At 40.6% G+C, this 26,586-nt stretch overlaps 2 protein-coding genes across 6 annotated transcripts in view; both read right to left on the bottom strand.

Annotated features, from left to right (window-relative positions):
* Positions 1–656, bottom strand: part of prkdc (protein kinase, DNA-activated, catalytic subunit) — a 125,861-nt gene extending 125,205 nt beyond the window's left edge. For all 3 annotated transcript variants that reach the window (XM_036520687.1, XM_036520689.1, XM_036520688.1), the window contains exon 1: positions 353–656. In XM_036520687.1, the coding sequence (XP_036376580.1) occupies positions 353–521 (169 nt within the window). In that variant the 5' untranslated portion in view covers positions 522–656. The remainder of the gene's footprint in view (positions 1–352) is intronic.
* A 7,062-nt stretch (positions 657–7,718) lies between these two features.
* dmap1 (DNA methyltransferase 1 associated protein 1) overlaps positions 7,719–26,586 on the bottom strand; it is a 59,371-nt gene continuing 40,503 nt past the window's right edge. For all 3 annotated transcript variants that reach the window (XM_036521906.1, XM_036521905.1, XM_036521907.1), the window contains 4 exons: positions 26,499–26,570; positions 17,993–18,065; positions 10,076–10,365; positions 7,719–8,638 (listed from right to left, as the gene is read on the bottom strand). In XM_036521906.1, the coding sequence (XP_036377799.1) occupies positions 8,579–8,638; positions 10,076–10,365; positions 17,993–18,065; positions 26,499–26,570 (495 nt within the window). In that variant the 3' untranslated portion in view covers positions 7,719–8,578. The remainder of the gene's footprint in view (positions 8,639–10,075; positions 10,366–17,992; positions 18,066–26,498; positions 26,571–26,586) is intronic.

The raw sequence follows: 26,586 nt of genomic DNA, 5'->3' as shown, positions 1-26,586 counted from the left end.
TCTGCGCTTCTTCATATTTAAGGCACGATTCTACCTTCATATGGGGCCGACTTAGCGTGGCGGCTGGCGGGTAATTAGCAGTTTAGGACGTAACGTTAAGCGATATGACAAAATGCAAGTGTGAACCTGGCCAAAATCTTCCTTCGCCATTATCTGTGGATGATCAATTAACAACCTACCACTTGTACTAAACCTACCATGTAATGAGTTACTGTTGTTAGTTAGCTTGCTAGCTAAATATATTGTTAACGGCAATTTAGCAAGGAAAGCGTAGTTATCAACTAATTTCCCGTCTGAACAACGAAGCTATAAGGATGTTATGTCAGGTAGTTGTCTGCGTATAAGAACTCACCCAGCTCGTTCTCAGTCTTTGTAGTCATGCAGTCTTGCCCCAAGTCGCCAATAATATCGTGACATTGTAGGGCAGCATTCCTTGTATCTGTGTCGTCGAGAAGCGAATGGAGTTTTGTTAAGTAGCCGCGAAACCCTTCAACAGCCCCGTCACTCTCGTTGGAAACCATGGCTGTCACATTTCCTGACAGCACCCTGCACTATAGGACTGTGGAATTACACGCAGCCAACCAGTTCTGCAAACCAGCGAGTAGAATACAACGTTGCAGCGCTTTGAACTCACTCGCAGCAAATTCACTACAAACTTCTGCTTGTGTCTCTTGTTCAATGGTGTGTAATGGCGTCTCTTGTCGGTGCTTTACCGCCACCTACTGTATTGGAGAATAGAGACGAGATGTGTATGTTGGTAGCGCGGTAAAGTATGGCGTATAGTATATTTTAAGATTTTATTATAAGCGCTAAAACAAATTATAGATTACTATAATTCATTTATGATTTCTCATAATTCCAATTCAACATATCCGTAATGTAATTTTGACTGGCCATAATTCCAATTCAAGATATCTATAATGAAATTATGACTAGTCAAATATTCTAGTTTTAAGACATCCCTAAGCAAATCAATTAAATTCAATTTTTTCTGTATAGCGCTTTTTACAACACAAGTTGTCACAAAGCAGCTTTACCTTGTTACCAGGCCTGAGACCTCCTGAGAGCAAGCCTAAGGCAACAGTGGCAAGGAAAACCTCCCTAACTAACAGGAAGAACCTTGAGCAGAACCCGGCTCAGAGGGGGGAGCGCATCTGCTTCTGGCCGGCACTGGGCAGATAGAATTACAGAGAATACTAAAGTTGCATAACATTCTTATGACAACTGAATTGTATAGACAATAATAATTACACAACAGAGCAATTATAAAATGTAATCCTGGAATGTCCGGTTCTTGGCACACAGTTGGCTTGATAGGTAGGACAGCGAGGTTGCTGAACTGGAAATTGGGATGTGACGCTTGAGCTACAGCTCCAGGCAGGAGCCTGGAGCAGGGACAGGAAATAAAATGAAAACAGTGATTAGTGGATGTTAATTGCAGGAACGAAAAACATAAAGGCATAAAGGCAAGCAGGGAGCAGAGGAACGAAAAGAGATGCATGTGTGTGATGAGGAAAAAATCCCAGGAGATAAGCACTGTGGCAGCATACCTATGGGACGAGGGAGGGGCAAGCCAATTTAAAGCTTTAAATTAAAGAAGTATTTTGAAATCAATGCAGTATTTGATAGGTAGCCAGTGGAGGGAGGCTAATACTGGGGTGATGTGCTCAAAGTGCTTTGTTCTGGTTAGAATACGAGCAGCTGCATTTTGAGCCAACTGAAGGGGATTTAGGGAACGGGTGTATCTGCGTTGTGTATTTGACTGGATGTTATGTGGGTCAGCAAGCGAGTTAGTTTCAAGCCTGGGTTCTCACTGCTCACTGCCAACCCCTTACAGCTAGCGTCGTTGCCAGTTGAGCTAAAGGCAAATTGCCCCCTAGCCTGTCGGCAACAACGCTAGTTAACCAGGTCTCTGCTACCTGCTACCTAATGCTTTTACGCAACGCTCACATGAGCTACACACTTCAGCTCTGCCACACTCACCCCCCTTTTCACCTTCTCTGACTCCTCAGTCACCACTGGCGGCCAAGCTGCGCTTTAGCCAGTGATCCGAGTCACAGCACCAATGTAACGGGTGTACGTGGGTCAGCGAGCGAACGAGTTTCGAGCCTGGGTTCTCACTGCTCACTGCCAACAACAAAACACTTTGAATCTATATTTTGTCTTCATTCTAGCTTTTCACTCAGTAATTGTAATGACTTAATTTCTTAACTGTCAAAAAGTTTGTTACATACTGTTCACATTTTCAGATTTGTGTTATTGTGTCTGCTCCAATTCCACTTCTGTTATGGGCTGGCATGGAGTAAAGTTTTGCTTTTCATAGTAAATCATTGTACATTTTGTATGGTTCTATGTATTTAGGAATAAGGTACATACATATTCTGGATCCAGTTTTTAAAACACAGGCATGCTCAAAGGAAAAATTCTGAGAATATTGTACGTCTACATATTGTATGGTGAGTTTAGAAGAAAAATTATTTGGAAAATTCCTTATTCAGAATACAGCATTATGTGACATGACATGTTCACGTGTCTCAATAATGTTACTATGGAGGCCCTTGTAATTTAAAAACACTCACAGTAAAAAGGTTCACTGATTTGGCATTGTGTTTCATCACCTTAAATAGCTGAATTGTAAATGTGTACATTAGTGTTGTACAGTTAATAATAAAACAAATTAAAACAGTCAGTAAATTCCCAATCTGGTGTCTTATAATGCCATCTTTGCATGGTAGCTTGATAAGGAGTTTGTACAGGTGGCTCCTCCGGCAAGAGGTTATCTTCCTTTGTCCTCCCTAGTGTTCTCTGGCTGCACAGGGTTGCCATATTTCTTGACAATGTTGTGAAGGACGCAGCTCTGCACTTGAAGAAGGTTGTGAAATTATCCACTTGTCTGCAAGTTTACATTGAAAGGCAGTTGTAGCAAAAGTGATGACAGTTGATAGTATCTGTATGTATGCAGTGACACTGTATGACTGGTGAGCTGGTCTTTTTCACAGAGGAGCCACATCACTACACAGGTGTAAAATGATTTCTCCTGGGAATCAGCAATCAGTAGGTATTCTGTCTTTGAACTCTTACCTTAATGCTGCATTGGCTAAGTCTTAAAAAAGCAGAACATTAGTTCTTTTCATATACAGTGCTGTGCAAAAGTTTTTGCCCCCTTACTGATTTTTTACCTTTTTGCACCTTTGTCCCACTTAACCTTCTCAGATCATCAAACAAATTCAAACATTACACAAAGATAACCCAAGTATTAAAAAAATGCAGTTGTCCTGTTGTGATTTTATTTGTTAAGTGAAAAATCCTATCCAAACCTACATGATCCTCTGTGAAAAAGTAATTGCCCCCTTGTTAAAAGGTGAGGTAATTGTGATAAATCCTATTATTGGGGAATGCTGAGTTCAATTTCATGGCCACACCCAGGCCTGATTGCTGCCAGACATTTCCAATCAGGAGACCACTAACATAAAACCTGTCTGACAAGGTGAGGTAGGCCATACTGAACACACATCATCATGCCGCGTTCCAGTGAGCTTCAAGAGCAAACAAGAAAGAAGATTATAGAGATGTCTCGGTCTGGGAAAGGATACAAAGCCATTGGTAAATGTTTGGGACTCCAGCGGAGCACTGTCAGAGCCATTATCCATAAATGGAGAAGGCATGGCACAGTGGTGACCCTTCCCAGGAGTGGCCGACCTAGCAAAATTACTCCAAGAGCACGGCGCAGACTAGCTGCAGAAGTCCAAAAGGATCCAAGAACCACGTCTAAACAACTGCAAGACTCACTTGCCACAGTTAATGTCAATGTTCATGACTCCACCATCAGAAAGACACTAGGCAAAAATGGCATCCATGGAAGAGGTGAAAGTGAAAGGTGAGTGAGAGGTGAAAGCCACTGTTTACCAAAAAGAATATCAAGGCCCGACTCACTTTTGCCAAGAAGCATCATGATCATCCCCAAAGCTTTTGGGAAAATGTCCTCTGGACTGATGAAACTAAAGTTGAACTTTTTGGGAGAAATGCATCACGTTACATCTGGCGCAAAAAGAACACTGCATTTGATAAAAAGAACATTGTGCCAACAGTGAAATATGGTGGTGGAAGTGTGATGATCTGGGGTTGCTTTGCTGCTTCAGGACCTGGGCGACTTGCCATTATCGATGGAACCATGAATTCTGCTCACTACCAAGAAATCCTGGCAAAGAATGTTCGGCCATCAGTTCGAGACCTCAAGCTAAAGCGCACCTGGGTTCTGCAGCAAGACAACGATCCGAAGCACACCAGCAAGTCCACTTCTGAATGGCTAAAAAAGAACAAAATGAGGGTTTTGGAGTGGCCTAGTCAAAGTCCCGACCTGAACCCTATTGAGATGCTGTGGCATGACCTTAAAAAGGCTGTTCATGCCCGAAAACCATCCAATCTGGTTGATCTTAAACAATTTTGCACAGAAGAGTGGGCCAAAATCCCATCACAGCGATGTGAAAGACTCATCACCTCTTATCGCAAACGCTTGACTGCAGTTATTGCTGCAAAAGGCGGTTCAACCAGCTATTAGGTTTAGGGGGGCAATTACTTATTCACATGGGCCTATGTAGGTTCAGATGTTTTTTTTTTTTTTTTCCCTTAATAAATGACATTGGCACTGAAAACTGCATTTTGTGTTTACTTGTGTTTTATCTTTGTATAATATTCAGGTTTGCTTGATCTGAAATGGATGAGCGTGACAAATGTGCAAGAAATGTCAGAAATTGGTCAGGGGGCAAATACTTTTGCACAGCACTGTATTTCATGTGAATAATTTGGCTGTAGAAAATAATTTGAAAATGTGTTCAGTGATGACATCTAAACATTTATCTGCTTCTCACTAATTATGCAAACAGTAATTTTGATACACATACTGAGTCTGTGTGTCAAAAATATTATTGGCAAGTTCACTTTTCCTGATCATTCTACTCCCAATTTGTCACTGCAAATAAGGTGCTCTTAAATAGAGAGACAATGACCTTTTTGCATGCTATACCATTATCAGGCTTGAATGGCCTGAGAAATTGTGATGCAATTCCAACATTGTAATAGAATTTTCCTTTTAAGAAATAAAACACTGTGCACAATAATTTAAGTACCATTCAGGAACAAATGTTTGTGCATGCATGTTTGAGAAATTAGGCTCCAGGGCTATCAGACAAGGGAATGAAAGTATGGGGAATATTCGATAACTTGACTGAATGCATTTTGGAATAAAAAAACTTACAAATAAAAACCTGATCCATAGCTTCACCTGTTCATAAAAACTGCACCTCTCACTGTAACAAAGCACTTAAAATGTTATGATGGTACTCTAGATTGCAGGGTAAGTGGAATTGGCTGGGAGCAATACTCAAACATAACTACAACTAATACAACATAATACAACAGAATGCATACTGTCTAATTTGACAGTTAATCTAAGTATTTAGAGATGCAACTCATAGATGAAATATCACTCCACATAAACCACACAGGGACATACTGAATATACACCACTTTATTAGGTACACCTGCTTGTTGATGCAAATATCTAATCAGCCAATCATCTGGCAGCAACTCAATGCATAAAATCACGAAGACATCGTCAAGAGGTTCAGTTGCTGTTCAGACCAAACATCAGAATGGGTAGGAAATCTGATTTAAGTGACTTTGACCGTGGGATGATTGCTGGTGCCAGACGGGGTGGTTTGAGTATCTCAGAAACTGCTGATCTCCTTGGATTTTCATGCACAACAGTCTCTAGAGTGTGTAGAGAATGGTGTGAAAAACAAAAAACATCCAGCTAGCAGCAGTTCTGTGGGCGAAAATGCCTTGTTAATGGCAGAGGTCAGAGGAGAATGGCCAGACTGTTCCAAGCTGACAGGAAGATGACAGTAACCCAAATAACCACACATTACAACAGTGCTATGCAGAAAAGCATTTCTGAACATACAACACGTTGAACATTGAGGTGGATGGGCTACAGCAGCAGAAGACTCCTCTGGGTACCACTCCCGTCAGCTATGAACAGGAAACTGAGGCTACAGTGGGCACAGGCTCACCAAAACTGGACAGTAGACGATTGGAAAAACATCGCCTGGTCTGACGAATCTCGATTTCTGCTGCAACATGATGATGGTAGAGTCAGAATTTAGCGTAGACAGCATGAATCCTTGGATCCATCCTGCCTTGTGTCAACAATTCAGGCCGGAGGTGGTGGTGTAATGGTGTGGGGAACATTTTCTTGGCGCACATTAGGCACCTTAATACCAATTGAGCATCGTTTAAATGCCACAGCCTACCTGAGTACTGTTGCTAACCGATGTGCATCCCTTTATGACCATGGTCTGCCCATCTTCTAATGGCTCCAGCAGGATAACGCACCATGCCACAAAGTACACGTCATCTCAAGCTGGTCCCAGGAACATGACAATGAGTTCAGTGTACTCCAATGTACATCGTATTTTGATTTACGACCATCCACAACACATTTCTTAGATAGAATACATATGTAGATTTAAAAAATATATAGCATACAAATTCCATCTCATTTGACCTGATGTCAATTTGGACAACAGGCTTCCAGTCATGTGGGCTGATAACATGCTCAAATCCTTAAATCAGACCCGGACCACAGAGCTCAGTACATACTTGAGATAGGCACCTTGCCAAATGGGCCACTCAGGAGCCCTTTACTTTTTAAGTATATTAAACCTGTGTTCTCAGAAGATAATCTGTGTACTATCATTGTTAAATTATTTCAACTAACCTGCCTAGTGAAATGTGATTTTATTACTATATGATGCATCTGATACTATATATGGACATAACCCTCCTTTGACTATTGACTGTTTTTGTAATACTACAGTGATCTTTGATGGATGAAAAATTATCAACACGTTTTGGAAAAAACCCTCAAAATAGCATTTTTCTGTACTATGAGACCTAGATGGCCCTCGAAAATAAACAAACACTAAAATTGGTTTGTTCAGCTCTTTTCAGGGCAAAAGATTACTTTGAAGGTTTGCTTTCATTCAATACCCTGACATCTGTTACAGACATGCTGTGTTTCCACAACAGTATTTCAAATGATGCAAGGTTGACCAGTAAATATCTCTGGTGCATGTGGTTTCTTGCAATTCAAGTACATTCTTAAAATGACTATGAAATGTGTTAGGAATTATTTTTTTTAAGGCATGAAAAAAAAGAGTAAAGGAATAAACAAAGACGGCATCTCCTGATCTACCAATGTGCTTTTATTTTATGCCACTCACAAACATTGATCCACCTCTACCAACACCAGTCCTTAATTATGAAAAATTGATCAGCTTTGTAAAAAAATAAATAAATAAAATATCTGTGGGCCAGTTAGATGCTTAAAGTAACTGTAGCTCCCCTGAGTCCCCCCCCTACAAAATATTAATCTGTTATTCATCTAATCATATTTTTATGCTTATCTCCACAATGGTTCCTCTTCCACCTCCAAAAACTAGTGTAGCCTATATGAACTGAATGTTGTTATTATATCAGCTAGACAGCCACAGTGAGATCAACAGTTTGCAAGTTATAAAACATTTGATAGGTAACAGTGATATGAGTGCCAAAATGCGAGATGAGTGAGAATGATGACAAATCATCTAAAAGGTTCATCCATCTAAAACCATCTAAATGGACATATCAATTTAGTTCCAAAAAAGTTATGCTGAGGAACAGAATAGTGTTTATAGGTCACTGAGTGCAATAATTTGTTATACATCATATAGTTACCAGGCTATTCTTCATAACAGAAAGCGCTTAACCATATTTATTCAGTGTATGTGTGTGGACATAAGTGTGTAGTTCTGCAGGGGTGAGCAAAGCACGCAAGAGTGTAATGACATGTTCCAACAGGAATAAAAACAAGCCTGATCTTGAAAAAATAAAATGTCAGGCATTGCAGTCATTGATGACTGGTGTTATGATGCAGATAAATGGTGGTACCCTGCTGTCTGAAGAGTGGAGATCTTGGACTGCTCCTGTCTAACTGGAAGTCATGGAGGATCACTGACATTAGAAGCAGCGAGGTAGTTGACTAGGTAGTATAAACCAGGAGGAATAAATTGCTGCCAGCATGTATCAAAGTCAATGTTTGCCATGTTAATATAATTTCAGAGGCAGGATGAAGAATGTGCTTATCACCAGGCTCCAAACTGCAAAGGTATACTCCTCTCTGCACACCCACTGCATCTGGTTTCATTTAAATTAAAAAACCATATAGTCCCTTTGCCATTCCACAATTGGTTCGCATGGCAATTTACTTTCACCTAGTCTCAGTTCAGCCAAAAGCAAGCAGGAGGAAGGCAAATAACTGAATAAAATATCAGTCATGGTCTGCACCGTGGTGGTGGCATCTAGTGGCTACAAGGGAGGGCTGATGGGTGATTGTGTGCATTAAATGATATTTAAGGGACCAGCTGGCATTGGTGGCTTGTCAAAAGAATGATGGATGGACAAACTTCCCTATGCTTCACATTGCTGGGTCCTAGTGACCAGCCTTCAGCTGATCTAATATAACAATTATTCATCTGCATCACAGTTTTTTGACCTTCTTGATGGATGAAGAACTGGAAGCAGATTCCCTTCGTTTCCGCTGTTAACAAGAAGACAAGTAAAAATACGTCAGAAGCATATTCCCACATTTCAGTCTTGGAGCAAGAAACAAGCAACACGTAACACACACACAGACACACACACAGACACACACACACACACACACACACACACACAAAATTCAAAGCATGGGCTGATTTACTTGCATTTAAACAACTAAAACACTCTGTTAACTTGTTGTATTGAACAAGTAACATGTTTCTTGGTAAACATTTTTTCCAGCCTTCACAGTTAGACAACAGTAAATTTGCTCAAACGTGTTAGTTTGACACGTCACCTCTACTGAGATGTTTCTTTGGCCATAACTGATAGGCCACTCCTTTCACCCACTTCAGTGGATGTTGCAGTGTTCCTACAGCTAAGTCAGTTAGTTAACTGGTGTTCTTTCAGAAAAAAGGCAGAGGCATATAAATGTCCCCACCTTAGGAAAAAGGTATCTTTAGAGATGATACATAATGATGGCTACAGCTAGGTAAATCAAAGGCGGTATTCTGTGCCTCACGGAACTCAGTGACTGCAGCACTTTCTCACTGTCATGTACAATATTTAGTCATCATTGTGGCTGACAAAAATGACAGCAGCTAGCAGCAATTTAGGGGCTTTCAACTCAAAGCAGTAAATTTATCTGCAGCCATGTACAGCATAAATATCCTGCATTTTAGGTAACAGATGAGAAAAACAGAGCCCTTTCTATGTAAAAGAAGTAACCAATGAATGAAGGTAGAGGTGGAGTGGACAGGCACTGAACTTCTTAAGATGATAATCATTGCGTTCACATGAGCTGGGCACCTGTGTCATATTTCAAGTTTAATTGCCAAGAGTTCTCTGGGGATGATGCTAATAACAGATCAGCATTCTCATAAAACTTTGTGTTGAGGCAAAAGATGTTTGAAACATTGTGAAAAAGAAAACAATGTATTCCTAAAAGCCTTTATTTAAAAACCAGACACTTGTGAGTGGATGACATCAGTGGAATACCTACTATCCTCAAAATGAGTGCCCACTCCAATGTAATGGGTTGTGTGACTTAGCTATGTAATATGAAAAGTAGCCATTTGCTGAGTGCACATGTATGAGAAGATTGTATTCATCTCGCCTCAGTGGTCCTGCATGAGTGCAGTGGTTGTTGCAGAAATAGTGTTGCATAAAGGGGAAAAATTCTTTACCAAAAATGGCCTGAATATGCAACAATGTTCCACATAATTAATATTTTTACTCATTTAAAACATGCTCATGAGTTTGGAGCTTGGACAGTCCTGCCTGTTCTTCTTGGAAATCAAATGTTGTTGAGTTTCACAAACTTCTGGAAAATTATGATGAAAAATTTTTATATGTATTTTTGTTGTTTACAGCCTCATACAAGGAGGTTAGAAACTACAAATGCTAATGGTACTAAATGTGAATATTTTTGACTTACTGAGTTAGGAGTGAGTGGCGCACCCACCACATCAATGATGTGCTCTTTGGCCTCCCCTTTCACATCCTCGGTCCCATGTGCAGCTTGTCCTTCAGCCCCCAGCCCCTCCCCTAGGAGGACACCAGCACTAGCCCCACCTGTTTTGAGCAGTGCCTCATAGCGGTGGCGAAGCATCTGCTGCTCATATTCGCAATTCCCATGAGCCTGCTTGAGCTCATACACCAGCACCAGGTCACTGCGCAGCTCATTGAACATCTGCACTATCTCCTCTGTTGGCATCGGGTTCAGATCTGCCAATGGAGAGAGGGCAGCAGTGAGAGATCATAGCACTCATTCTGAACTCATAAACAATAATTCTGATTTTCATTCTATATTGTAATTGTACTGAATTTGAACTGATGTCCCATATAAATAAGATTATCTGTTCCTTTTTAAAATATGGTAAAACATCAGCTGGGAAAGAAAACATGGCTTGATGCAAAAAAATAAACATATGACTTGGAGACAAATAAGGATAGCCAAGGAAACACACAGCCTGTGGAAGTGAGAAGCATATGGATTAGTGCATCTGCTGAGCAAATATAACATAATATAGTAATGTAATGTAATACTTGCTTCAAAATGTACAGGTTATTATATATATATTACTGTGTCTTATCCCCTTGTCTATGGCTGTAGAGAGAAAGATGTCTCAAATTATAATTACAAGGTTTGACGGCGTGTTTTTCTCCAAGTCAGTCTACACTACAAGGTTTGCCTCAGCACATGTGCCTTAAAGATCACTCAAGGTCTGAAGCACAAGACCAGATTCACAGCATCATTAAAGTGAAAAATAAAGCCTGCATGAAGGGAATTGACTCATTGTCACGTCATAATTAGATATGAGTTAAAGTCGGCATTAACAGGCTCCGAAGTACTGCTGCATACATAAACGATGCTTAGAGGTAAACACAGTGTCAGTAGTCTATCTCCTTCTCCCATCTGAAAGCCTGCTAGCCACAGACTCCAAGTCACTGTCCATCACAATGGGAATCAGTCTTAGCCAATAACTATGGACAATGATGGAGACCTGAATGTTGGCCTGCTTTCCAGCTCTATTGACTTCTGTGGACCATGCACCCACAGTGTTGAAACCAGTGGCGACTGGTGGTTGTAAAAATAGGTGAGGAAGGAAGGTGCGTTTGGTGAAGTTTCGTGGTTGGGGGGAGGATGTTAGTAAGGCCTATGCAGGCATGTAAAACCCAGACGCATTTAAAGCAGCAGTAAGGAGTTTTGGTCTACAACTGGTGAGCTAACTACCTAAAAGACATACAAAATACAACAACAGCACAGTAAGCACTGATAAAAGCTTGCTAGCATTCTAACTGGTGTCTTTTTGGGATATAGTTGGCAATGTTGTGCTGTGAAAGCAGTTCTTACATTTTCAAGGGTGGTCGACCACAGAACTACATAGTGCATAGCCTGGGCAGCTAGTGGGAATGACAGTTGTGTTCTGTCCTTCACATGACCATATACTATAAAAATTAATTTGAAGATGACACCAAAACTAGTTGTCAATAAAAACATACCTAAAAGTGGTAAATTGCTGCATTCTGTTGTTTTGAAATTGTACCCTGACATCTCGGCCTGCACAAACTTGAACAATGACTGCGCATCTCGCCCACTCGACACATCGAAAAAACCCACAAAACGTTCCTCAATAGTTCCCCGATGGTCTACATATCTGACGATGACTGAGTGCTGTGAATGACAGCTTATCTCTGTGGTTTCATCAATCTGCCAAGAGAAGAATGGAGCCGTGTCTAATTCTTGCTTGATTTCACTTTTAATTGAGGTGGCTATTGCTAAAATCAAATTATTTTGGATGGTTTTAGACATGCTGGTAAACACTGATGAAGACTGCAAGTGCTCTGCAAGTAAGCTGTCAAATTGTGCAATCACCTCTGCTAGCTCTCTGTAGTTTCCCTTGTTGTCTGAACTGGCCCCCTCGATATGCCCCCTGAATGCCAACTCTTGCATGCCCAGATAAGTGGTGGTATCAGCCAGGCGCTTCAGATTATCTCTATTACAACACACTTTTGCATTGTGCTGCGCCGTTTGCAACCGTACACCCTCATACACAACTTGATTGATTGGCATCCTGCCCAGAAATTTCAATGCAACTGCAGCACCAGTGTGGTCTTTACATTTATCATTGCGTTTTGTTGCCCTATCCAAATTCTTTATATGACTAAATCCCTACACAGACCATGTTTGAGATTTCCACATTAGCAGGCACGGCCAGCAATACGGACGGTTGTTCGTTAGGTTGCCAGTGAGCCGTGGGTATTTCTCATACCATGTGGTGTTGAACACACTGACCTTACCATTTGGTTTGGTAATCTCGATTTTTGAACCTGGCTGCTTTGACCCTAACTTTCTCACTGTAGTCCAACCAGTGGAATGGTGTATTTAATAAAACATGGACAACGTCCACCTTTTCCATTGTGGCTTTATTAGCAATCAACAATGCTAGCTTCCAACAGAAAAAAACTTCTCGACTAAACACGACAATTCTTATCCTTGCTGTATGATTAATGACAGAAGGCAAGATTCTTGCATGACATCATTGATAACCCTCTCCTTCAAAACTCTGATTGAGTATTCACCAGCGGTCAGCTCCGCTGATTGGGTCACTGATGTTAGCCGCTAAATCCAGAGCCTCTGGCTAGACCTGCCCAAAGGGAGGGTCGTCTTCCCTTACTGCCATTCACCCTCATGTTAAAAGCCAGGACTAACGAGCTGCTGGGCTAACAACCGTTTATAATGGACATCAATGGAGGCTTGGGGAGGTTGGACCTCCGTACAGTAATTTTCAATTGCGGTAGGAGGTGCTGTCGGTATTTTGACACGGGGAGACGATTATTGTGACTTCGAAGTGTTAAAATAGTAATATTATCAGTATTTTAACAGATTTATGAGTTAAATTTATGTGTATTTATTTTTCTCTTGGAAGTTTATTTTTCTCTGAAATTTTAAGGAGAATCGTCCTCCCTTTCCTCAATGGACGAGCCTCCTCTGGTCTAAACATCTGACCTGTACCATTGTACCACTCTAATGCAAACTGATGACTGAATCACTCAATGACTCATGACTATTACAGATGTATCATATATTTCCTTGGTTGCCTTTTGCAAGAAGTCAGGGAATAATTCTCAGTTTGTCTCACTTCAGATATTTTGTTTTTTTTTGTTTCTTTTTTAATTCCCTCTGGAAATAGTGCACTGTAAAACACTGGCATTCTAATAGTTATGGACACTACATTGAGTAAAAACTTACTGATTTGCAGATTCATTCATAAACTTGCAATGCACCACTCTGCAAATTTGTATGTAATTACATTATTCTCATATTTTATATTTTACATGTTATCCATTTTTACAGCTTGAGATTTAGTGAGGCAGTTCTACGTTAGATACAGTTAGGTCCATAAGTATTTGGACAGTGACACAATTTTCATGATTTTGGCTCCATGCCCACAAAGGATTTGAAATGATGCAATCAAGATGTGATTGAAGTGCAGACTTTCAGTTTTAATTCAAGGGGTTTAACAAAAACATCATATAAACCGTTAAGAATTACAGCAATTTTTATATAGTCCCCCCCCATTTTTAGGGGCTCACAAATAATTGCACAATTGACTGAGAAGCTGTTTCATGGCCAGGTGTGGGCTGTTCCCTCGTTATTTCATTAACAATTAAGCAGTTAAAAAGTCTGGGGTTGATTCCGAATGAGGAATTTGCATTTGGAAGCTGTTGCTGTGAACTCTCAATACGAGGTCCACAGATCTGTTAATGCAAGTAAAGCAGTCCATCATTAGGCTGAAAAAATAAAACAAACCCATCAGAGAGAGAGCATAAACATTAAGAGTGGCCAAATCAACAATTTGGCGCATTCTTAAAAAGAAGGACCGTACTGGTGAGCTCAGCAACACCAAAAGGCCTGGACGACCACAGAAGACAACTGTGATGGATGATTGCAAAATTCTTTCCTTGGTGAAGAATAACCCCTTCACAACATCTAGCCAAGTCAAGAACACTCTCCAGGGGGTAGGCGTATCATTGTCAAAGTCTACAATCAAGAGAAGATTTCATGAAAGTAAATACAGAAGGTTTACCACAAGGTGCAAACCACTGTTAAGCCTCAAGAATAGGAAGGCCAGATTAGACTTTGCCAGAAAACATATAAAAAAGCCTGCCTAGTTCTGGAACAATATTCTTTGGACAGATGAAACTAATATCAACCTGTACCAGAATGATGGGAAGAGAAGAGTATCTTGCCCAAGAGTGCAGCAGCCTGTCTTAGCAAGGAATTCAACCAGCAACCTTTCTGTTACAAGCCCTGCTCCTTATCACTATGCCGCACTGCCACTTTGTCAGCCCATACTGAGGAGTACTAAACTACATAAAGAAATAGGGTTCGCACAAGGTGATTGAAATACTTAAAGTGCTTGAAACTGATATGCAGAAATTTAAGCATACCTGGTAAACCTGGAAAAACATAGCCTTTTTCATGAAGTGCTTCATGGACTAGTCCCTAAAACTGACACTTTACAAAGAATGTTGTGTGGAACATTTTTCTAACAATTTGTGCATTAAAATCATCAGAATCGACTGTGCTTTTCCTCTAGCTGCCGCATTGTTGCATAGCTTTGGACACTGTAAATACCTGAACCTGTTTTGCTCATTTGTTCATTGCTCACTATCATATCTTTCTGCACTACATGTACAGATGTTTGCTCATTGCTCATAATATATTAAATTTATTGTATTTTATTTATATCTATACTTCTTCACCTGTCTTTCTGCTGCTGTTAACACCCAAATTTCCCCGCCTGGGGATCAATAAAGTGTTATCTTATCTTATGTCTTATCTTAGCTGCCCATGTGGTGTGCACCAATGCACACCAGTGTTGCTAGCGTGCCAATGTCTCTGTCTCTTTCACCCCGGGTTGAATACACGCAGCCAGTAGCTAATGTTGAGCACATTGGAAACGTTTGGCTACCTCAGATGACAACACAGATATGAAAAAGTATAGTGACTGGGTTTTGGCAGATAGCAAGAATCCTCATCAAGCCTGCTGTAAGCTATATGTGAAGGACTTCAACATTGCCAGCATGGGTGAGTCAGACCTGAAGAGTCATATGAAGTCCAAGAAACCAATGAATCCACAGGTAAGGCCATTAACAACCCTAACTGACTCCTGTTACATTACAGAAAAATAATAACAGGATGGCAAGTGGTTGGTGCAGTTAGCTAACATTAACAATGGCTAGCGGATGATAACAGAGATTATGGCGACAGCCAACGTCTGCTGCATGGATCTAACTATCAGGGTTTCACCAGCTAAATTTAATATCTTGTTCAGTGCTTTCACTCTCTCTTACAATTGTGGGTGGCGGGTTTTGATAGTGTGATGAAGAAATGCCCCACAACTTGTTTGTGTAACATCGGGTGTGGCAAGGGCGAACGGTCATATTTAGCTTGGGAAGTGGTGCTTGGCCAGAAATATTTCAAAAACTAAAATCTAAACTTCATTATCTGAGCATAATCATTACTGTGTTTTCTACACAACCGGTCGCATGGTTTCGTTTTCCAATCATAACATAAGCAACAGCTGTCGGATGTAGCCACAAGTTCAGCTTGTTTAGAACATCGCAGTTTGTGTAGCCTATAAAACAACATAACTATGTTGGGTAACAACCAAATACTTAAAATTAACTAGTGTCCAAGATAAATATGGTGACTATACTCAGATAAATGAAAATCACATTTTAATAGAGACATTTTCTCCTCACTTAAACATGAATCAGCTATTACATTATGAAAATAATAATGAATACAGCTTATCGGTAATTAATTGGTCCAATTAGCTAACATGATACTAATGATGCAGTTCCATGGTGCTTCAGGCTAGCATTACTTGCACCAGAAGCCACCTTTCTTCAACTTGGTACCTGAGTTTTTAGGGGTACCTCCAGTGGTATAGTACACATTTCATTGCTTCCTTGTGTCTAACTTTACCACATCCTGTGGTATGGAATACTCTATATTAAAATCAAAATCTGAACATTTTCTTTAAAACCACTAGTTTCAAATCCATACTAGTAGCTGAGCACTCAGCAGCCTGTCCCAGCGTTTTGTTCAGGACTACTGTGATAACCGTGTAAGAGTAATGTATGCAACGCCACTGTAAAGTAGAATAGGTCAAAGATTTTCTGCACCTTTACACTGTAGTTAATTGCACAAAAGACAGTAGCTCGGAAACAGCCTCCCAGGGCTGCATATGTTGCATGTTAAAGCCTAGTTGACAGACCAGGAACCTGATGCATGACCTGCAGTAAGGTCTGTAACTTCAGCAAGCTAGCTAGCCCCCAGCACTGTTGACTGAAGCTGTTGCTTTCATACAGAGAGAACTGTAATGTCCTAATCGTTCAGATAGAAGAGCTAACAGTAGCTAATTATTTCACAACTCTAGTAGAATGCAATAAATGAGAATAATAGAGGACAAGTGAAATGTTAAACATAAAGTCCCTCTCTCCGCTGAGTTCCTCTCTGTCTTCAAGAAACATCTGAAGACACAGCTCTTCCGCTCTCACCTGAGCATCTGAAACCCTACCCCCTAAAGGAACTTCTCATGTCTCAAACTGTCTCCTACTAAATTATAAAACAAAATTATAAAGAAAAAAAATGTAGTCTAATGGTTTAACATACTCGTTAGCTTTACCTGCTAGTTTGTACCTTGCCTGGCCAACCACTGAAACATGGTCATACAGTGCTTCTAATATTGTGGGCCCGGTATGGTTTTTCGCTTGTGTTGTACTGTACCTCACTTGTAAGTTGCTTTGGATAAAAACATCTGCCAAATGAATCAATGTAAATGTAAAATCATCAAATAATTTATCTGAAATTTTAGTAAATTATGCACCCTCTTAAATTCATGTGCAGCACATAAGTCAACACCTATTAATTTAATCTTTATTTTTACCAGGTAGGCTCAACCGAGAGTCGGTTTACTTTGGCAATGATGCCATGGGGCTGGGAATCATCTTGTCAATTAACCTGGGGGATGATTAGATAGTCAGATTAGCCTGATTGGGAATTTAGCCAGGACATGCGAGAATTCTGTCATCTTTGTGATAAATACCATGGAATATTTCATGACTACAAATAATAAAAAAAATTTGCTTACACCGAAGATATTCATTGGTCATACAAGCAACCACAGACGTGTTCTGTACGAGCAAACTGCCATGTGTCTCATACTGTGTGCTCTTATGTTCCTGAAGCGAGTCAGTGGTAAAATTCCACGATTAAAATATTGATTGCCTTGGAGAACCACACCTCTTTACCCGCAGTCTGGTGGCCGACGGATTTTCTCACGGAGTTGTCAGTCCTCACTGCAGAGCGCAGTCACAAGATGCTCACTAATTATGAAAGCTGAGTGCATACTTCTGAGAAAATAAAGCAGTTTATGAAGTATCAAAAACTTAAGCTGCCGAGCTAGATACCATCGGATTGCTTAGTTTTCCATATCAGATAAAATGAATCGAGTTTTTAATTGAAATAAAATTTTATGTGCGCCTATGTAGAGTAAGGACATGGCAACAAAACTAGCTAGGCAACTATCATTCTGCAGAATTTGCTGGTCACTGCTCCCGTTTTCCAGCGATGAGTAACAATGCAACGAGGGATAGTGGAAAAAAACTAAGCTTTGTGTATGTGTTTGTGTATTTAATATTTCTCCTGTTTGTTTGCTGTTCTACTGGGTGTCTGCAACTGTACCACCGGGGTTTTCTGTACCTGTGTGACTGGGTATGCTTCTGACTCAGGCCAGATGCATCAAATCTTGGCTGCATGTTGCATTTCAGCACTCACCCACTCCATGCTCTGTCAGGATCTGTTCAATGGCTTTTATCTTCTTCTGTCCAACTGAGCTGGGGAGTTTCATCTGAATAGCACAATGAAAAAATAATTGATACAATGCATTTAAGCCCATGCTATGAGTTTACCATAGGTGTGTTGTTTAGGGAAATGAATTATGATACAGAACTAAAACCCACACATCATTATTACCTAAGACTAAGGCTGTTTTCACACTTGGTCTGTTTTGCTGGTCCGAACTCAAGTGCAATTATTTCCCGCTCCCCCTGCCCCTGCTGGTCTCCTTTCACATTACATTTTTTGGTTGCAAACCCTGGTCTGTTTACGTCATCAACACGTAAGGAATGTGCAGCTTTTATTTACCAATGTCGCTAGGCAACAACGCAAAAGGGAGGCAAAATAGCATTTACTTCCTGGTTTTAGATCAGATAGCTTTCACACCAAATGCGAACCACACTGGAGTTCAAGTGAACCATACCCCAGACCCCCATTTTCTGGAGGATTTGGGTACGGTCCCTTGGTGTACACCACAGTTCGGAAAACAGCTTTCACATCAACAAAATTAACCAAACTAACGGCTCAAGCAGACTTGGGTACGCACCAAAAGCTCTAGTGTGAAAGCACCCTAAAACATCTCAACAAAAATAAATGCCAAAATCCATATATTTTTTTTTTATATTTCATCATGGGTGCAAAAAGTGCCCTAGCACAAAGACTGAAATACAGATAAGTAAATGTTTAAGTCAAGCAACCTTCATCAGTGCATTTCAGATTTATAATAATTAGATGCACTTATTACACTTAAAAGTGCTTATTTTTGCTTCTGCCCTTGGCTATTATACGGTAAAGTAAAAAAGACAAAGGCTCATGAATATTAACATTTAAAGTATTTTTTTCCTCCTCTTTTTTCTATGGCAATTAGACTTGCCTTTATTTGGCACACCTTGGCTTCATACAAGAGTGATTAAAAAATTGCAAAACTTGGTCATGACACAAGTAAGCATACACGAACATAAATCAAAGAGTTTTTGTTGTCTGTTAGGAAGGAATAGGAGGTCTATGGTAAAATATGAGGCCTTTATAACAAATATCGGTATGTATGCATGTGTAGTTAGTGTCTTCACAGTGTGTATGTTAATATTCTACCCCCTGGGGTCTTTTGTTGTACACATAAACCTTTTGGCTATCATGCATATTTGTTAAATGTCCAGTCAATGAAGTAAATCCTTCATTTAGAATATGGATAGGTTTAATGTAACATAAAGAGCCACACACATAAATTTCAGTTAACAACATTGAATGTGTATAGCTCACAAGAAATATAAAACATAAAATGATAAACCATTTAAAGAAATTACCAATTGATGTTGCCTTTCTCTAACAGTTGCATTTAAAAAGGGCAAAATCAAATATCTAAAAAACATGCGTGGAAGAAATCTGTCTCAACATATTGTACCAACAGCAAAGGAGTAGGCATTTTGATAACCTCCCTTTCACATGTATTTCCAGATATGAATGTCCAGCTATCATTTCTAGAATCTAGAAATATTGCTATCATGCCTCATAATCCTGCATTATCCAACATTCTCTCATTATTTTCATCTTATCACCGGTCTGTTCTGGCACACAGGATACAAAGTACTATTTCAGTGAATATACTGAATATTTTGTCCAAATACCATAAATGACTTTATTGATGAGACATTGAGATAGACACTGTTGCACCTCTCTAAAAGAGTAAAGTGTTTGTTAAACTCATGTAAACATGTGTAAGCCCGGTTATTTTTTCAGGCATAAAATGCAGATGCCAAAGGCCTGCACTTCTCTGTCACAAACTTTTCGAACTGCCATTTCTCCCTTATTTCTGGGACTATAGGCATAAATTAGACATAAAACGGTATGTAAATTTGTGCAAATTCTCAATGTCTTTATCTAAGAGCTGTGATATATTTATCTAAGAGCTGTGATATACGGTTTTTGAGATATAAGCCTTTGCTCGATCTTTGGTATCTCTTCACTCTGACCAGATATGACAGTTGACATTCACATTGCTGCAACAGAGTCAATCAGAGACAGCTGGTGCCAAGTGACAGTTGACGTGGAATGTTGCCAAGCAATTCAGCACTGTTTCATGCATTCATGCACTGTGATGAATGGTATTTGAGTTATGAGCCAAAATAGTTGCAGACTTCAGCCGTCGCTCTAAGCCACATGACCACACTCCTTTCTCTCAGGCTGCGCAGCAGCATCAGACACAGAGGGAAGGGGGATTGGCCATAAGACAAACACATACGAAAGCTTTGGACACGTGCTCACACACATACATGCAAATATGCGTGCATATATACACAGTTAGATAAGAAGCCAGACAGAAGCTCCAATAGTGATATTAAGAACAGTAGTAATGCACACACATACATAATGGAAACATGCTACCACACATTGCATTTTCTTCAGGAAATGCACACAAATCTAGTATTACCTGAGATCTCAGAGTAAATTCATTTTTTGTTGTTGGAACCAACAGAACTTTGAAAATTGATCTTAAATATCATATTGAACTGCAAAGGAAGTGAGAACTGAGCTATATGGTTTAAATTGTGACTATTATTTTTGCACATATTGCAAACAAGGAAACAAAAGGTTGAAATAATGGCTGCTAGTTTAATTTCAAATGGAACACTGATAACGATTGTGTATTTTAAGTGGAACTTAAGTTGGTTTGTTTTTTCGTTTTCTTGAAGTGAGGGTCAGAAAAAGAATTACACACGCAAATACTTGAACGCACTCCACTACAAGTATTCCTTCTTGCCTTGAAAGATAGCCTTACAAGATGTAAGTGTGCTGCCTGTTACATGCGGCGCACTGTGCATGCGGAGTCTGGGCCGCCTGCGTCTTGGTTTTCCTCCCGCTCTCCTCTCCCGCTACTCTCCTGACGCAGGTACGGTGACCATCCGTCCGGATTTCATCCAGACAGTCCTGTTTTTGAGCCCTCTGTCCGGACAGACAGAGTGTGTCCTCCTTTTTGGACATTTGTCCGGATTTGTGGCATGAGTGGCCATCTGTCCTCATTTCATGAGCACAGACGCCTCATTTCAAGGCCTCTGTACTCACCGCTGTTACGTGTCATCATTTCTGACCCTCCGCCACCACCGTAGCACGGAACATCACAAAATTCCACCCCTTTCCTTTCCAGAAATAGTCGATAACCCCCCTCGTGATTGAATGAATGCCACTGCTGCACTAGTTGAGCGTATAAGTTGCATATGCCGAAACAAAAGACGTTTTTCAACTCTGCGTGGTGTTCTGAACACCAGTTTGCTACCAAAAGCAGGACAGATGCATACCATGCATTTTGTAAACTGTGCCAAACAGACATTGATGTCAGCTCCAGGGGTAAGGGTGCCTTAGAAAGGCATGCTCTCACAGACAGGGACAAGGAGAAAGCCAGATCTGCTGGGCAATCCTCTGTGGCATCGTTTTTTACTCCAGCAGTAACTATACTGGATGATAAAACCACAGCTGCAGAGCTAACTAAGCTATTTCACACGGTGAAACATCACCTTTGCTACAGGAGCCTGGACTGTTGCGCTAAGCTCGATAGACAGGCCTATGAAGACTTTATGGTCGCCAAAGCACTTACACTCGGCAGGACAAAAGCACAAGCATTGTATTCCAATGTTTTAGCCCCATACTCTACAGACATACAAGTGAACTACATTAAAGAAAACAACATCCATTTTTCTCTTGCTACTGATGCTTCGAACAAGGGGGCAGCCAAATGCTTTCCGATAGTCCTCCGATATTTTCACTTTGAAACTGGAATTCAACACGCCCTGCTTGATTTCTATAGCAACAGTGACGAGACTTTGGAAGCCACTGCCAATCAATTAATTTCGAAGCTCAAAACCGCTGGTAAGGAGCTGAAAAAGTCTCAGCTTACACAGCAGACAATGCAAGCATTAACTATGGCAGACACAATAGTGTTTTCCAGAAACTTAACCTGGCCCAGAATGGCATTCGGTCTGCCAACTGTATTGCTCACGTGTTGCACAATACAAGCAAATATGCTGCATCCAAAATGAATGTTGACGATGAAAATATTGTGCTCAAAGTCTACAGTCATTTCAGCACCTCAGCCACACGGACAGCGCAGCTGCAGGAGTTCTGCGAGTTCCCGGATATGATCGAGTGCAACATTTTGCGTCATGCAATGACACGGTGGCTGTTGCTACTGCCAGCTGTGGAAAGGATAGTTAAGTACTGGGAACCACTTACCAGTTACTTCAAAAGTTTAGGAGAGGATGCCTGTTCCGAGGCATTATGGGAATGTTTTGGAGAGGGGAGTGCCTCTGATGTGGCTGAGCTATATTTTTTCTTCCTCAGCCATGCTCTTAAGCTATTCACTGACTGCATTGAGGCATTGGAAGCTAAATCTTTTTGCGTCACCTCCATCTACCAGCTCATGTCCAATCTGAATGACGAGCTTGAAAGAAGGCTGAGGGACAACTACTTTGGCTTCACTGTCAATAACAAGCTGAAAGAGCTCACTCCAGATCTGGCAAGGAGATGTAAGGCTGACTTTGTTGCTGTCTATGAAAGAGCCTGCAAGTACCTTGGTGAGAGATATGATTTCTCTGAAAAATGTTTCCACAGTCAAATGGCAAAATTAAGTCTGAAACATGAAATCCCATTTGAGCAATTCTCTGAAGCAGTGAATGCCTGCAATCTGGATATTGACATGAATGGCCTATATGAGGAGTATTCCTTTGTGGAAAAAATTCTCAGCAGCTCTGCAGAAATGGAGAATTGGAGCACTGACAAGAGATATCTAAAACTCTTCAGACAATCAGATGTCCCCTTGAAGAACTTGAAGACAATCAGTGCCTACCTGTTATCCATTGCCTGCAGTAACGCTCACATGGAGAGAGTATTGTCGTTTACGGCCACTGCATGGCGGAATGAAAGGAACCGACTTGAGGTGGACTCCGTCAAGGCAGAGCTCCAGGTCTGCATTAACCATTCTAGGGATTACAGGCTTTTGCCCAGGTAAATTGGCAGAGGGATCACTGTAAGAAGATCAAAGTGGTGTCTGCCATGGCAAAGACTTCAGTGCCCCAATCCAAGTGCCTGTGGATAGGCCTAAATGGACATTCTTTTCTAGACTGTTACTGTTTCTTTTCTATTTCTATCTCCTTTTTACACCTTAATGATCTTTAAATCACAGATTGCTGCTCTCTACTCCAAGTTCCATACGAACAGCATGGTATTTTCACTGTGATTGTATTATTTTGCAATGTATGTGCCCTGGGCCTATACCATCCAAGTTCATGGATTAAGTGACTAAAAAGTTACTGGGTCATAAAGGTGGGTTTGTTGACTAATGTGAAAAAAAAACAAATACAAAAAAAAAAAACTAATGTCACTATGTTATTATAATAAATAGTTGCCTTGTATGACAATGTTGGAAATGGAAATTGTTAACTAATGTGAAAAAAAGCACAAAATAACACAAATGTTACTTTGTTATTATAATAAATATTTGGAAATCGTTTTGGTACTAATGTTATTCCCTACTAATGTTACCCCGATTTCACGCGTGTCCTCACTTTTGCATCTTCGTCCTAACTTTTGGGCACAAGGGTCCTCATTTTCAGTGTCATGGCGGTGGTCACCCTAGATGCAGGTATCCCGCTGTGCTGCGTCCCGCCTCCTTGTTCTGGCCCGGCCAACCAGAGACGGAGCGCCCAATTTAAAGATGCCGGATTCTTGGAGCGAGATCTCGCTGTTTTGGATCCCTCATTATTTCCGTACTTTACATTTACAAACTTGCCTGAACTGTGTTTTTGACTTTGAAGCATGTTCTAGCTGTGATTCTGGATCGTGTCTTGGGTTTTGCTTGACTTCGGTTGTCGTGGGAGGAGGGCAGTTAAGGTGGGGATCCCCGTGTTAGTGTTCACCTTGTACAGGGTTAGTTTAGAGGCGGGTGCCACTTTTGTATGTTTTGTTTTAAGGTAGTCAATGTAGTTAGGTTTTTGTTTGGCTCTGCCACCCTTTTTGTGTCATAGTCAGTTGCATGTTAGGGTGAAGGTATTTACGGTTATTTATGTTTTGTTAAGTTCTTTTCTTTGGCACTGTCTGTCATCCTCTCCCTTTTTCCCGTGTATATGTGTTACTGTAAATATTGTAAACAGCTACTGTAAATATATCGCACAGCCCTTTACATTGCTCCCGTGTCTGTGCTTTCCTTGTCTCTGCACCGTTGTGTTGTGTTTTGTTTGTGTTGCGTCCCTCACCCATACCCCTGGACACCATTATGCATCTGGGACGTAACATGCCTCAACTGCTATAAACAGTCATATTTCTCTATCCTCATAGAATAAATATAACCAGTTCAACACTGCTGTCATACTAATGAAGAGTCATGTATCAGTTGATCCCATCAGTTGATTTTACGAATTTCTTTGACAGCAAAATTATAGGGATCAGAGATAAGACTGAGACTTTTCCCACAGTCCATGATGTGAGATCAAAACTCTTGGCTCCAATTAACTTGAATTTATAACTATAATTACTGCTTCTAAATTGTCTACTTGTTTATGAGACCCCATAACCACAAAGCTTTTTAAGGAACCGCTACCGGTGATTGGCACACATTGTCAATGTGTCCTAACTTTAGGACATGTACCTCCGTCCTTCTCAGTAGCAGTCACTGAGACTCTCCTCAAGAAGCCCAACCTTGACCCCAATGAATTATCTAACTCCAGGCCCATCTCAGCCCTGCCATTTTTCCTAAAAACAGCTGCCATAGACGCACACCATCTCTACATCACGTTACATTAAATGTATTTAGCAGATGCTCTTATCGAGAGCGACTTCCAGCACAACAGAACATTCAAGTTAAATGAGCAACAGTGTCAGACCATACTAACAACACTCCCAGACCAGTCTCTTTGCATCCCTCACACAAAGGTTGCCTGCTACAGCAGCCACAGATACAGACCGTTTGTGGTGTAGCTTCTAACTCAGGGTTGTCAACTGTCACTTACCTGGTGTGTAAGTCTCTCATGCTTTCAGTGACATACGCTCATGCTCCTTTGTGAAATCTCAGGCAAGCTCCATTCACATGTCTTTTGTTAAAAGTAGAACTGAACTAGCAAGCAAGATAACTGTCTGAAAATAGCATATGCTAGCTAGCCAGCACACTACCGAATTAGTTCACCAGCTGGCTAGCGCATTAGTTGGCTAAGATGTAAACTAAGTATCTAGCCAGTGACTAGCAAATGAGATAACTAGCTGAATAAAGGATGAACTCTCCGGCTAATGATGTCCAAAGGTAGAAGTAGCCTATTTAGCATGCTAGTTAGCCAGCTAACAAGCTCACTGACTCAAAATCAACTAAATTTTGGATTTATCCACGAAAACCATGGATGCCAGCGCCATGTCAGCATTTGTTGACCTCAAACTTTCCCTTCTAGTTAACTATTCAGTTTCTGCTCATTTAATTGCAAAGCTCTTTGTAATTGTAATACTTTACATACTAATTTAGATTTTGCTTTTTAGCTTTTCCTGCTAGATACAGTAGATATCCTACCTTGGTTTAGTGCAATACCATTCTTTGCTAAGTAGCTAATGAGAAGCATTCAACAACAACACAAAGGCATACTGTTGTGAGAAGGCATAACAGTGGCTGTGCAATGAGTGACTGGAACTCATGGCTAGCTAGGGTTATACTGTTAGGAGTGGTAAGGACAGAATCACAACTGTGCAAGAAAGAAGCCGAGCTCATGTCTGGGTAGTAGTGATAGGAAATGATAGCTAAACTTGTTATGTCAGCTGCTAGTCTAACTTGGAAAATGATTTAATTCAGCTATCCTACCTTTAGTGTGAAGCCCAAGTGGAAGTGTTTCTGTGCCTTACTAACTACTTACCAGCTACCTAGGTGCCAAACAACTAACTGTCTTCGTTCAATGGTGGAAGACTAACGGCCTATGTTATCATACTGTGGCTAGCCAAATTGCCATGCACTCAGCTGAGGAGGTACTACTTTTTTGGGGAAGGTATTATCATTAGCTCGGGACAAAATATTAAATCTGATACCCTGATATTTTTTACACATATCAAATAAACTGGCGTGCTACATAGCTGGCTGACTGGATAAATTGTGGGTCTGATTCATGTCACCAGCTGGCTTTCACTAGCTTGCTAGGTAGTGTGCAAACTCAGACACATCAGTGAATAAATTATGATAATGATTCCTTCCCATTTATGCATAAAAAGCATGACAGCTTGTTAGCTAGCTAGTTATGGCATTGTAAAAATAACATTTAATTTGCTTGGTAATAAGTTGATCAGCTTTACACCAGCACTTTTAATCACTGTAAGTCATGGTGATATTTATTTTGACTGAACAGTTGTACTGTTTCGTAGAAAGCATCATCATCAAAAAGTAACATTTGACAACCTGTAGATGTGATGGTTCAAAACAGATTTTACTTACCCTTTGACTACGTAATGTGACACCAGCAGATTTGAAGTCAGGGAACTTGATGCCTGCAGTTTCAGGAACTGCCTGTCATGGAGAGAAC

The sequence above is a fragment of the Megalops cyprinoides genome, chromosome 2 (genome assembly GCF_013368585.1).
Source record: "Megalops cyprinoides isolate fMegCyp1 chromosome 2, fMegCyp1.pri, whole genome shotgun sequence".
NCBI classification, from domain to species: domain Eukaryota; kingdom Metazoa; phylum Chordata; class Actinopteri; order Elopiformes; family Megalopidae; genus Megalops; species Megalops cyprinoides.
The sequence above is the reverse complement of the archived record's forward strand: the minus strand, read 5'-3'. Positions and strand labels throughout refer to the sequence as shown.